The 12,225-nt window shown below is 41.5% G+C and overlaps 1 protein-coding gene across 1 annotated transcript in view; it reads right to left on the bottom strand.

Moving 5' to 3' along the window:
• The window catches only part of LOC136114625 (F-BAR domain only protein 2-like), a 142,943-nt gene that overhangs the window by 55,134 nt on the left and 75,584 nt on the right, over positions 1-12,225 (bottom strand). Inside the window, exons 9-10 of the mRNA XM_071801643.1 lie at positions 7,332-7,376; positions 4,898-4,970 (exon numbers count right to left, since the gene is read on the bottom strand). Coding sequence (XP_071657744.1) covers positions 4,898-4,970; positions 7,332-7,376 — 118 coding nt within the window. The remainder of the gene's footprint in view (positions 1-4,897; positions 4,971-7,331; positions 7,377-12,225) is intronic.

Genomic DNA, 12,225 nt, shown 5'->3' with positions numbered 1-12,225 from the left:
TGATGCTCCCCAGTTGAAGGAGGATAAGGAATTACTGGACGAAGTCCAGTGGTGGGCTACAAAGATGATTAGGGGACTAGAGCATCTTTCTTTTGAGGGGAGACTGAGAGAGCTGGGTCTCTTCAACCTGGAGAAGAGAAGGCTTATTTGTGCTTATAAATATCTCAAGGGTGGGTGTCAAGAGGATGGGACCAGACTCTTCAGTGGTGCCCAATGACAGGATGAGGGGCAATAGGTACAGGCTGAAACATAGGAGGTTCCATCAGAATGTGAGGAGAAACATCTTTACTTGGAAACTGGTGTACAATGGAAAAAGGTATTAATTTGGTGTGGCAGATGGGAATGGCTCATGTGTTGCTTTTGGGATCCAATCTGGGCAGTGTAGCAGTAATGAGAAATATCAAAATGCAGTTATTGAGAGGGGCACCTGCCTCACTAAAACTGTTGATTACACCAGCAGTGGCAAATGCTATGAGTAATGTAGGTGCCCTAGAAAATTACTTGAGGGAAATTGGATGACCAGATGACAACTGGTCACAGGTTGTATTCCCCAGGGCTCAGTATTGGGGTCAGTTCTGTTTAATATCTTTATCAATGATCTGCATGAGGCGATTGAGTGCACCCTCATTAAGTTTGCAGATGACGCCAAGTTGGGTAAGAATGTTGATCTGCTTGAGGATAGGAAGGCTCTACAGAGGGATCTGGACTGGCTGTATTGATGGGCTGAGGTCAGTTGTATGAGATTCAATAAGGTTAAGTGCCCGGTCTTGCACTTGGGTCACAACACTATTGCAATGCTACAGGCTCAGGGAAGATTGGCTGAAAAGCTGCCTGGGGATGTTGGTTGACAGCCAACTGAATATGAGCCAGCAATGTACCCAGGGGCAGCTTAAGTCAGCTGATCGAGGCCAGCCCAGCGAGAGCCAGAGTCAGCGAGGTTCAGCCGACCACGAGGTTCAGCCGAGATTAGGAAGCTCAGGGGGAAACGTACAGGGACAGCGTGATTCCCACAGTGTCCCGATCCCCTGAAGCCCCAGCAGCCATTGCGAGAGAGCGGCTGACGTGGCAGGGGGCGTTCCCACGGTAACGGCGACCACACCCCCTCCCCTTGCCTTGAAAAAGCCCTTGAGAGGGGAGAGACTGGATCAAGGATATTGGTAGAGAGCTCCCCAGACTGGTGCACCCGACAGACTACTACCCGCTGCTGGTCTTCCAGACAGATGGGGAGGAAGCTGCTTCCCGTAGTCTGAGGGGAAGGAAGAACGATTTCAAGGTCTTGGGAAGGATGGTGAAAGACTCAGGGGCTCAAGTGATCTTCTCTTCGCTCCTTCCATCTTCAAGTGACCATGTGGGGTGGAATAGGAAAATTCAGTCTCTAAATGGTTGGCTCCAAGACTGGTGCTACAGGCAGGGCTTTGGATTTTTTGATAATGGCTGCTTTTATAAGAGTCCAGTCCGGACAGCGTTACATGGGAAAGGTTTATCGTGCAGGGGCAAAAGGATGCTGGGGCAGGAATTGGCAGGGCTCATTTGGAGAGCTTTAAACTAGGCTTGAAGGGGGATGGGGTTGTAGCTGGGCTTGTCCCAGTGGGGCAGCATTCTAAAACGGATGAGGACTGGGTGGCCTCCTATGCCCCTAGGGAGAAATTGGTGTGCTCTGCTCGTTCCCTGAAATGCCTGTACACCAATGCGCGCAGCATGGGGAATAAGCAGGAGGAGTTAGAATCCTATGTTCGGTCGGGAGATTATGATCTGGTGGCAATTACAGAAACATGGTGGGACAGTTCACATGACTGGAATGTGGTCATGGATGGCTACGCCCTTTTCAGGAAAGACAGGCCAGCCAGGCGTGGTGGTGGAGTTGCTCTCTATGTGAGAGAGCAACTACAATGTACTAAATTCTGCCCAGGAGCGGATGAGGAGTGAGTTGAGAGTGTATGGGTCAGAATTAAGAGGCAGGCTGGCGAGGGTGACACTGTTGTGGGCGTCTATTACGGGCCACCAGATCAGGCTGAGGAAGTTGATGAGGCCTTCTATGGGCAGCTGAGAGTGGCCTCACAGTCACAGGCCCTGGTTGTGGTGGGGGATTTTAACTTCCCTGATGTTTGCTGGAAGGACCATTGAGCCAGCCACAGTCCAGGAGGTTCCTCCAGTGCATTGATGATAACTTCCTTATGCAGATGGTGGAGGAGCCGACTAGGAGAGGTACACTGCTGGATCTCATCCTCACTAGCAAGGAGGGTCTGGTCGAAGCAGTAAAGGTTGAGGGCTGCCTGGGTTGCAGTGACCACGAGATGGTGGAGTTCAGCATCTTGTGTGGCAGGAACAGAATAGCAAGGAGAATTGCAACCCTGGACTTTAGCAGGGCTAATTTCGGCCTTTTCAAGCAATTGCTAGGGGAAATCCCATGGGCAAGACTGCTTGAAAGAAAAGGGGCCCAAGAGAGCTGGATTGCATTCAGAGATTGCTTCTTCCACGCTCAGGATCAGAGCATCCCCACACGTAGGAAGTCAAGGAAGGGAGCCAGGAGGCCTGCGTGGTTGAATAGGGATCTGTTGGGTATGCTCAAGCAGAAGAGGAGAGTTTACAGGTCATGGAAGCAGGGGCTGGCCACTTGGGAGGAATGTAAGGCTACTGTTGGAGGATGTAGGAAGGCAGCTAAGATCGCCAAGGCCTCCTTAGAATTACAGCTGGCGAGAGGGGTCAAAGACAGCAAGAAGAACTTTTTCAAATACATAGCAGGTAAAACTAATACCAGAGGCAATATAGGCCCACTGATGAATGTGGTGGGTGCCCCGGTGGCAGAAGATACAGAGAAGGCAGAATTACTGAATGCCTTCTTTGTCTCTGTCTACTCTGCTGGAGGCTGTCCTGGGGAGCCCTGTACCCCTGAGACCCCGTATAAAGCCAGGTCAATGGAGGAGTTTGCTTTAGTCGATGAGGACTGGGTTAGGGAGCAATTAAATAGTCTGGACATCCATAAATCCATGGGTCCAGATGGGAAGCATCCATGGATGCTGAGGGAGCTGGCTGAAGTCATTGCTAGACCACTCTCCATCATCTTTGCCAAGTCTTGGGAAATGGGAGAGGTGCCCGAGGATTGGAGGAAAGCAAATGTCACTCCGTTCTTCAAAAAGGGCAAGAAGGAGGACCCGGGTAATTATAGACGGATCAGCCTCACCTCTGTCCCTGGGAAAGTAATGGAACAGCTTATCCTTGGTGCCATCTCAAGGCATATCAAGGATGAGAGGGTTATTAGGGGCAGTCAGCATGGCTTTACCAAGGGTAAGTCATGCTTGACCACCCTCATAGCCTTTTATGAGAATGTAACAAGGTGGATGGATGATGGCAGAGCGGTGGATGCGGTCTACCTTGACTTCAGTAAAGCCTTTGACGCAGTCTCCCACAGCATCCTCACAGCTAAGTTGAGGAGGTGTGGTCTAGGCAATAGAGTAGTGAGGTGGGTTGCAAACTGGCTTAAGGAGAGAAGCCAGAGAGTGGTGGTCAATGGTGCGGAGTCTAGTTGGAGGCCAGTATCTAGTGGAGTGCCTCAGGGGCCAGTACTGGGGCCAATATTATTCAATATATTCATTAACAATTTAGATGAGGGAATTGAGTGTACTATCAGCAAGTTTGCTGATGACACTAAGCTGGGAGGAGTGGCTGAGACGCCAGAAGGCTGTGCTGCCATCCAGCGAGACCTGAACAGGCTGGAGAGTTGGGCGGGGAATAACCTGATGAAATTTAACAAGGGAAAGAGGTCCTCCTTCTCCTCTACTCCGCCCTGGTGAGACCCCATCTGGAATATTGTGTCCAGTTCTGGGCCCCTCAGTTCAAGAAGGACAGGGAATTGCTGGAGAGAGTCCAGCGCAGGGCAACAAAGATGATTAAGAGAGTGGAGCACCTCCCTTATGAAGAAAGGCTGAGGGAGCTGGGTCTCTTTAGTTTGGAGGAGACTGAGGGGTGACCTCATTAATGTTTATAAATATGTAAAGGGTGAGTGCCACGAGGATGGAACCAGGCTCTTCTCGGTGGCAAACAATGATAGGACAAGGGGTAATGGGATCAAGCTGGAACACAAGAGGTTCCACTTAAATTTGAGAAAAAACTTCTTCTCGGTGAGGGTGACAGAACACTGGAACAGGTTGCCCAGGGAGGTTGTGGAGTCTCCTTCCCTGGAGACATTCAGAACCCGCCTGGACACATTCCTGTGCGACCTCAGCTAGGCGTTGCTGCTCCAGCAGGGGGATTGGACTAGATAATCTTTTGAGGTCCCTTCGAATCCCAAACATACCGTGATACTGTGGGATACTGTGGGATACTGTGAACTGGGGTTGTTTATCCTGGAGAAAAGGAGGCTGAGGGGAGACCTTATTGCTGTTTACAACTGTGTGAAATGAGGTTGTAGCAAGAAGGGTGTTGGTCTCTTCTTCCAAGTAGCAAGTGATAGGACGAGAGGAAATGGTCTCACGTTGTGCCACGGAAGGTTTAGATTGGATATTAGGAAAACCTTCTTCACCGAAAGGGTTGTCAGGCAATGGAACAGGTTGCCTGGGAAGTGGTTGAGTCACCATCCCTGGATGTGTTTAAAAGATGTGCAGATGAGGTTCCTAGGGACATCATTTTGAGGTGGACTTGACAGTGATAGGTTAAGTGTTCGACTCGATGATCTTAAAGGTCTTTTCCAACCAAAACAATCTATGATTCTGATTCTATAATTATTTCCTTAAAATCCTTAGTTACATAAATCTTAAATAGCTGTGATATTTTCATATTCATAGCATTCCTGTAAACTTCTGTTGTGAAACCATTTTTTTCTAAACATAAATTAATGTTTATCCTCATATATTTACTAGTTTTCATACATGACAAGGCTTCAAGCTGGAAATATACTTACATAGACTCGGTATCTTTTTCTTTTTTCATTATTCCTGATAAACCAAAAGGCTTCCTCTTCCGTGGTTTTATCCCTATGAAACAAACACTTTTCATTTAAAGATCAAAGAGAGAGGAGTATATATTTAGCAATGTCAAACACTGGTGCATAACAATGCAATACCTTTTAAATGCTGCTGTGATGACTGATACAAAAATCTAAAAGTGGAGGTAGATATGGAGCCGAAGTAAGGGAACACAAAAACAAACTAAGGGAACATTACTACAATATGTTGTTCAGTAACATAATGTGCTGGTTTTGGCTGGGATAGAGTTAAATTTCACAGTAGCTAATATGGGGTGTTTTGGATGATTTGTGCTGGAAACAGTGTTGATAACACAAGGATGTTTTAGTTACTGCTGAGTAGCGCTTACACAGAGTCAAGGTCTTTTCTGCTCCTCACATCACCCTGCCAGCAAGCAGGCTGGGGGTGCACAAGAAATCGTGAGGGGACACAGGCGGGACAGCTGACCCAAACTAACCAAAGGGATATTCCAGACCATATGACATCATGCTCAGCAATAAAAAACTGGGGGAAGGAGGAGGAAGGGTGGACATTCAGAGTGATAGCATTTGTCTTCCCAAGTCACCATTACACGTGGAGCCCTGCTTTCCTGGTGATGGCTGAAACCTGCCTGCTGATAGGAAGCAGTGAATGAATTCCATGTTTTGCTTTGCTTGAGCATGCAGTTTTTGCTTTCCCTATTAAACTGTCTTTATCTCAACCCACGAGTTTTTTCACTTTTACTCTGCTGATTCCCTTCCCCTATCCCATTGTGAGGGGAGTGAGTGAGCGGCTGTATGGGGCTTAGCTGCCTACCAAGGTTAAAACACATCAGCTTTGTACAAAGAAAAAAAAAAAGGGTTCTAGCAACAGATTAATAACATAAGTCTTTATAAAACCGATCAGCATTATACATCCAAATCTCCAAGCTGGGTACACTAGACTGTCACTTATTCTATAGAAGATGGGTACGCTGCAAGTTTTGAGGAAAGGGACTCTGCTCACAGAAACTCAACAGGAGCTATTGCTCCTGAATAGCCAGTGCACTTGGATCAGAAACTGAACCGTACTTCTCTCAGCTACTGCAGTTCAACAGCCTGTTCTTATTTCCCTGCTTATTCCCGGTAGCTGCAAGCCCCTGTCTCTCCTAAAAATTAGGATCTTGGTCTTGAAAAAACAAGAACATCTATTGGCTTCCAAGCTCATGCTGAGTCCATGATTACCCAGTGCTGTAGCCAGCTCTAATGCTGTCTCCCACTGAGTCTGCAACCATGTTTCTCCTTTGTCTTTTCTTCCCTGTTTTTAGCACTGGATATATATTGCTTTAATACAGAAAAAAGGTTTGCTTTCCTACCCATTTAATATACTAAAATTAAAATAAATTTAAATATTCCATCAGACTTACTGTCATGTCCTAAATTTTTGCTGAATCAAAGTAGACTGTCAAAGTTTAAACAAAACGACTGAGTGCAAGCATCTGATCCAAGCAGTTTACAGTTTTCTTTTGATGTAAGATACTACCTACAGCAAGCCTTTGAGTAAAATGGTGGAAATAATTTGGTTTCCAAAATTTAACAACTGACAATTTGATCACATCATTAAAAAACCCACTATATTCCCCTTTACAGAAATACATTACAGAGCACATAAGGAATCCCTTCACTTCTAGAAATTTTCAGGGAGAAATAACTCAAAACTTCCTATAGATCAGGTAGCTATAAACTCAGGCATATCTTATAGTTTAATAGAGACAGAGATTGCTCCAAAACTATTTTTTAAATGTTAATCTGGGATTTATTTCCTTTCTGCCCTTTATGTAGCCCAAAACAATGACAAATGGAATATGAGGGTAGTTTTTCTGAAAATGGATTTTAAGTCTCAGCTGCAATCTTGGCAACTTAGTTGTTGGCTGCTATAGCTATACTGTCAACTTCTCTGTCCCAAAACTAAATAAAACAGTTCTTAACCACTTAAAACAATCCCCTAAGCAAAATAAGCTACACCAACAAAGGAAGGCCTTGTGACCATAACACTATATTAGCTTTGGTATAACTAACATGGCAACAGTGGAAAGAGCCCGGACCATGTTTTGACACTGTAAATTAAGTTACACAGTAATAACTGAAACAAATCCAAACCACTGCAAAGACAGGGTCTTAGTCAAAGTATATTTATAAGAAACATTAAAATTCTCTGCCCATTATGCATTAGGCTTATAAAGTATTGTTGGTTTCATTTTCACAGAAGTTCGTTTCTCAAAATAAAACCAACTTTTTGGTCTATTGGAATACATTAAAACTATACAAATTCACATATGAATTTCCTTCTCTCTTCAGTTTCAGGTCCTATCCACAGGATTGTTAGATAAACAACTATGCTACAACAACTCACCTTCAACTGCACTGGATGTGTTACATTCTTCAAATTCAATAGGGCCTTAAAGAAATGACAGTTAAGATAAACATTAGGTTAAATTTAATCTCAAATGGTCAACCCCTAAGATATTTTAACAGCTGTTAATATTTCTTGAAAATACTAAATAATCTAATTAAAACTGTAGGTGGCAACTGAAAACCATAACTACTCTGCCAATGGTCAAACAGATTGCAAAATCATACATGTACAGCAAATCATTAAATATTTTCACTCTTTCATACAGAAAAAATAAAATAATGGTGCACACTGTCTAAATACAGTTTACTTGCCTACGTAATAATGTAACAACCACATGAAACATTTCTAATTTGTTTCCTCTTCTCATTTAAAATTGCATCCATAGCGTAAGGCTTTCAATTTATCATCTTTGAATATACAAGAGTTATGTAAAGAAAAAGGAAAAAAAGCATAGCTATAGCCCTAATTTTAGATTCACACTTTTTCTATCTCTGTATTGTTATTAGGTTGGTGCAAAAGTAATTAAGGTTTTGGACTGTGAATTTTAAATCATTATAACTAGGCTCAAACACATCTTTATTAATCAAAATAGGAACCATTATAATCAACACAGTTTTGCAAATGATAAATAAGTTTGTTTTTTCCTGTAGCATAAAAATCCATGCTTCAGGATTCAACGAACTCTTGGAAAGCATTTTCTGCATCCTGCTGGTTGTGGAAGCATTTTCCCTGTAAAAAGTTGTCAAGATGCTTGAAGAAGTGGTAGTTGGTTGGAGAGAGGTCAGGTGAATATGGCAGATGAGTCAAAACTTCATAGCCCAATTTATTCCACTTTTGAAGTGTTAGTTGTGCAATGCGTGGTCGAGCATTGTCATGGAGAAGAATTTGTCCCTTTCTGTTGACCAATGCCGGCTGCAGGTGTTGCAGTTTTCAGTGCATCTCATCGATTTGCCAAGCTGGGATTCAGAAAGCTCTAGTGCATCAGACTGGCAGCAGACCACCAAACAGTGACCGTGACCTCTTTTTGATGCAAGTTTGGCTTTGGGAAGTGCTTTGGAGGTTCTTCCAAGTCCAACCATTGACCTGGTTCATCGCTGGTTGTCATATAAAATCCACTTTTTGCTGCACATCACAATTCGATCAAGAAATGGTTCATTGTTGTTGCATAGAATAAGAGAACACAACAATTCAAAATGACAAATTTTTTTTATTTTTGGTCAGCTTGTGAGGCACCCACTTGTCGAGCTTTTTCGCCTTTCCGATTTACTTCAAATGCTGAATGACCATAGAATGGTCGACATTGAGTTCTTTGGCAACTTCTCATGTAGTCGTAAGAGGATCAGCTTCTATGATTGCTCTCAATTGGTCATTGTCAACTTCCAATGACCGGCCACTATGCTCCTCATCTTCAAGACTCTCGTCTCCTTAGCGAAACTTCTGGAATCACCACTGCACTGTATGTTCATTAGCAGTTCCTGGGCCAAATGCATTGTTGATTTTGCAAGTTGCCTCTGCTACTTTATGACCCATTTTGAACTCGAATAAGAAAATTGCTCAAATTTGTTTTTTGTCTAACATCATTTCCATAGTCTAAAATAAATATAAAATAAACAGCAAGTAATAAGTCAGTAGCAAAAAACCCCACCAAACATAAAGGCAGAAAAGTGCATTAAAATTATGTATAACATAACCACATTTATTTAAGAATGTATTCCAATATCAAATGGCAAATTTCAACAATGCAAAAACCACAATTCCTTTTGCACCAACTTAATAACATAGCTGTGAAACTTAAGGGAGTCATTTCCTGGCTTCACTACACTAGAATAAAGTACAGAGACTGGGTAGAAATCAGAAGAGATCACTCCTTTAACACTAAAACTTAAGAAAACTTAATGAACTGCACTTGGACTGAAATAGAATCTTATACAGAATCTGATTGTATTCAAGGAGGTTTATTGGTATTCATTGTAGCATTAATATTAGCCTGTTTTCTTTGTAGGTATCTGTTTAAACACGTATTACAGTTACATAAGTCTTTTCTTTGCCCGTTATATGGTAAGTTCACAGACTGTTAAATCAGGAGAATCCATGGACTCAAAATGTACATTTTATGACGATCCAGATGATCATGCAGATAGCTAACAAGACCAATTGCTGGGTATTCACACATTTCCTGGAAAATTCAAATAAAAGGGTTCTTATATGAGAAATACTCCTTCCTATTAATATATCTTGGGACCACTCTTAGGAAAACACTTCATTTGAATGTTGATCAATCTAAAAGAATCACGACTGAGAGGAGATTTAGAAACATACTACCATCTTGCATGAGGTACAGAACAACAATACCTCTTATAGATTTCAAGAAGTTTGGACATGATTGATGTCCTGGATTCCTGATTTATGGACATGGATTAAGAAATTGATTGCAATTTTTGTATTAGCAATTGTTATATTTGTATGTTTGTATGTTATGTTGCAATGTGTGATCAAGTGTTGTGTTGCAGTCACTAAAAGAGTTTAGAAAAGGTGAGACATTTGATATAGAGATGCATACAAATAAATCTCATGGGGGGAATTGTCATTACCACTTAAAAGAATGAATCCTGTCTGCAATGGCTAACCTAAAGATATGTAAATCCTTTCAGTTTTAGGTCAGTTTGACAAAGATAAGAGTGACTTGTAAAACACCTAATCAGAGAGATTGACCTTGCAGTTTTAGACATTTTAAACCCGCCCAATTAGCTGAGTCTTGCTTTAATATATATCTCAAGACTATTGGATAAAGTGTCCTTTAGCTGAATGTTGCTCATTATATGCTAAAATGATTATGTAACAAATAGGCAAATGTGTAACCAATTGGCTCTTTAGCATGTGAATGTAGTGATAAGATTTTGTATATAATGGCTGTTACTTTTCTTTCTGGCGTGCTGGCTTTATTCCAGCATCCAGGCTTTCACAACTCTGTAATAGGCAATATCGTGTCTCTGTGTGCTACAATTTGGGTTTTTTTTGCACACTGGGTGACAGAACCCTGTTTCTGGGACAACACCATCATTAAGGAATTTGGAATGCTTTCTTAAGAAATTTCCCTGTACTGTTCACTGTACTTGTGCATCTGTGAGTAAAAACATCTGCACTATCATTGAAAAAAAACCAAACACAAACCAAACAAAAAAACCCCACACAAACAAAAACCACATACACACAAAAAAAAACTCAAAAAGCTTTATTCTCTGAACCAGCAATATAATCTATCTTTCTGCTTCCTTAATCATTAGATGATACAGTCAAAAACTCCCAGTGGTTTGGCATTAATGGAGACTGCCAAACAGATGTAATATATAGATGCAAGTCAAAGCATGCAAACTCATGTGCTGTATCAGAATAACTTTTATAACAGCTACACGGAGATTTTAATGTAGATGCACTACCTCTTCACTATGAGGCAGAAAAGTTTTCTTAACAGACATGCTCAATGATTGAAGTATAGGCAAAGGGTTAACTCCAACAAGTATTTCAGCTCAAGACCTGGAAGATTAACTTAAATGCACTGATAGTTTTATTTATAGAACCTCATGCTGCATAGTCTAACCACCAAAATTTCTGAAGCAAGTACACAGATTCACTGTCCATTGCAATGTGTAAAGAAAGAAAAGCAGTTGTTTCACATTTAAGAGGTACTGCTGATGATGGGGACTGAATTTATTCCCTGAAGTAGTCTCTAGAGTCCCTGCCATATCATAACCAAAAAAAGACCATCTAGATCAGGGGTGTCAAACTCATTTTCATCAGGAGCTACATCAGCCTTGCGATTGCCTTCAAAGGGCCAAATGTAATTTTAGGACTATATAAATGTAGGGCCAAATGTAATTTTAGGACTGTATACATGTAACTACTCCTACATGTATACAGTCCTAAAATTACATTCGGCCCTACATTTTTTGCCACACTGTAATAACAACAACAATAATAGTAATAATCTGTAATACTACAGCCAAAGCATTGAGATTTTCCTTTGTTCTTTTTCCCATAAAAGACAAGAAAACAATGTGAACTGAGAAGGAAGCTTTTCTCAAGCTTTCATATGAACACAAAATAAAAGTAAATATTAGAACTAAATCAGGACTACGAAAATCTAAAATACTTACCCAGATAAGTGTCTTAAAATGTAAAAAGTAATAGCTGAGATCTAGTCCAACCCTTACAAAAGTCTCTGAATTAATGTTCTCTTGTGTTAAGCATGGATAGTTTCAGGTTCAAGATAACTTTTTTACAGTCCAGTCTGACTGTTATACTGAGCTCTGGAATGGTGACTCTATGGCTTAAATATCCCAAATATCTGTTCATAGACTTGAAAGAAGTATTTGATATTGTACACACACAGGATAAAAAAAAATAATATAGTGTGTAAATTAAGATTAGCCTTTATAACAGAAAGAGATATGGATATCTAGTGGGATTTCAGTCACTTAAGGTTACATACCTAGCTATCAGGATGCTAATGAAAGTTTAGTATTCTACAAAGGAAGTGGGCCTCAAAAATTAGTGAGTTCCTCTAATTGTATATAAACATTCCCACAAAGCGTCATCCTTAAAACATTTTCCAAGGCAAGTTGCTGCATCTCACAGCATTCCATCACTCAGGATAGATATGGACATGAAGGAAAGGCAAATTGATGATGGTTTTATAGACACATTGAAGCAGACAGCTGCTATTTGACAAGACACTGAAGCAAATAAATCGGAAGTGGAACAGTTGTTAGGCTTCTGAAAATGAGGAAAGCTTTGGTTTGCCAGGGCCTGCTATGATAAAACAAGGGGTAATGGTTTTAAACTAAAGGAGGGGAGATTCAGGCTAGACATGAGGAAGAAATTTTTTATGAGA

This window comes from Patagioenas fasciata, chromosome W, assembly GCF_037038585.1.
Source record: "Patagioenas fasciata isolate bPatFas1 chromosome W, bPatFas1.hap1, whole genome shotgun sequence".
Classification (NCBI taxonomy): Eukaryota; Metazoa; Chordata; class Aves; order Columbiformes; family Columbidae; genus Patagioenas; species Patagioenas fasciata.
This window is presented reverse-complemented; position numbering and strand designations above follow the sequence as displayed.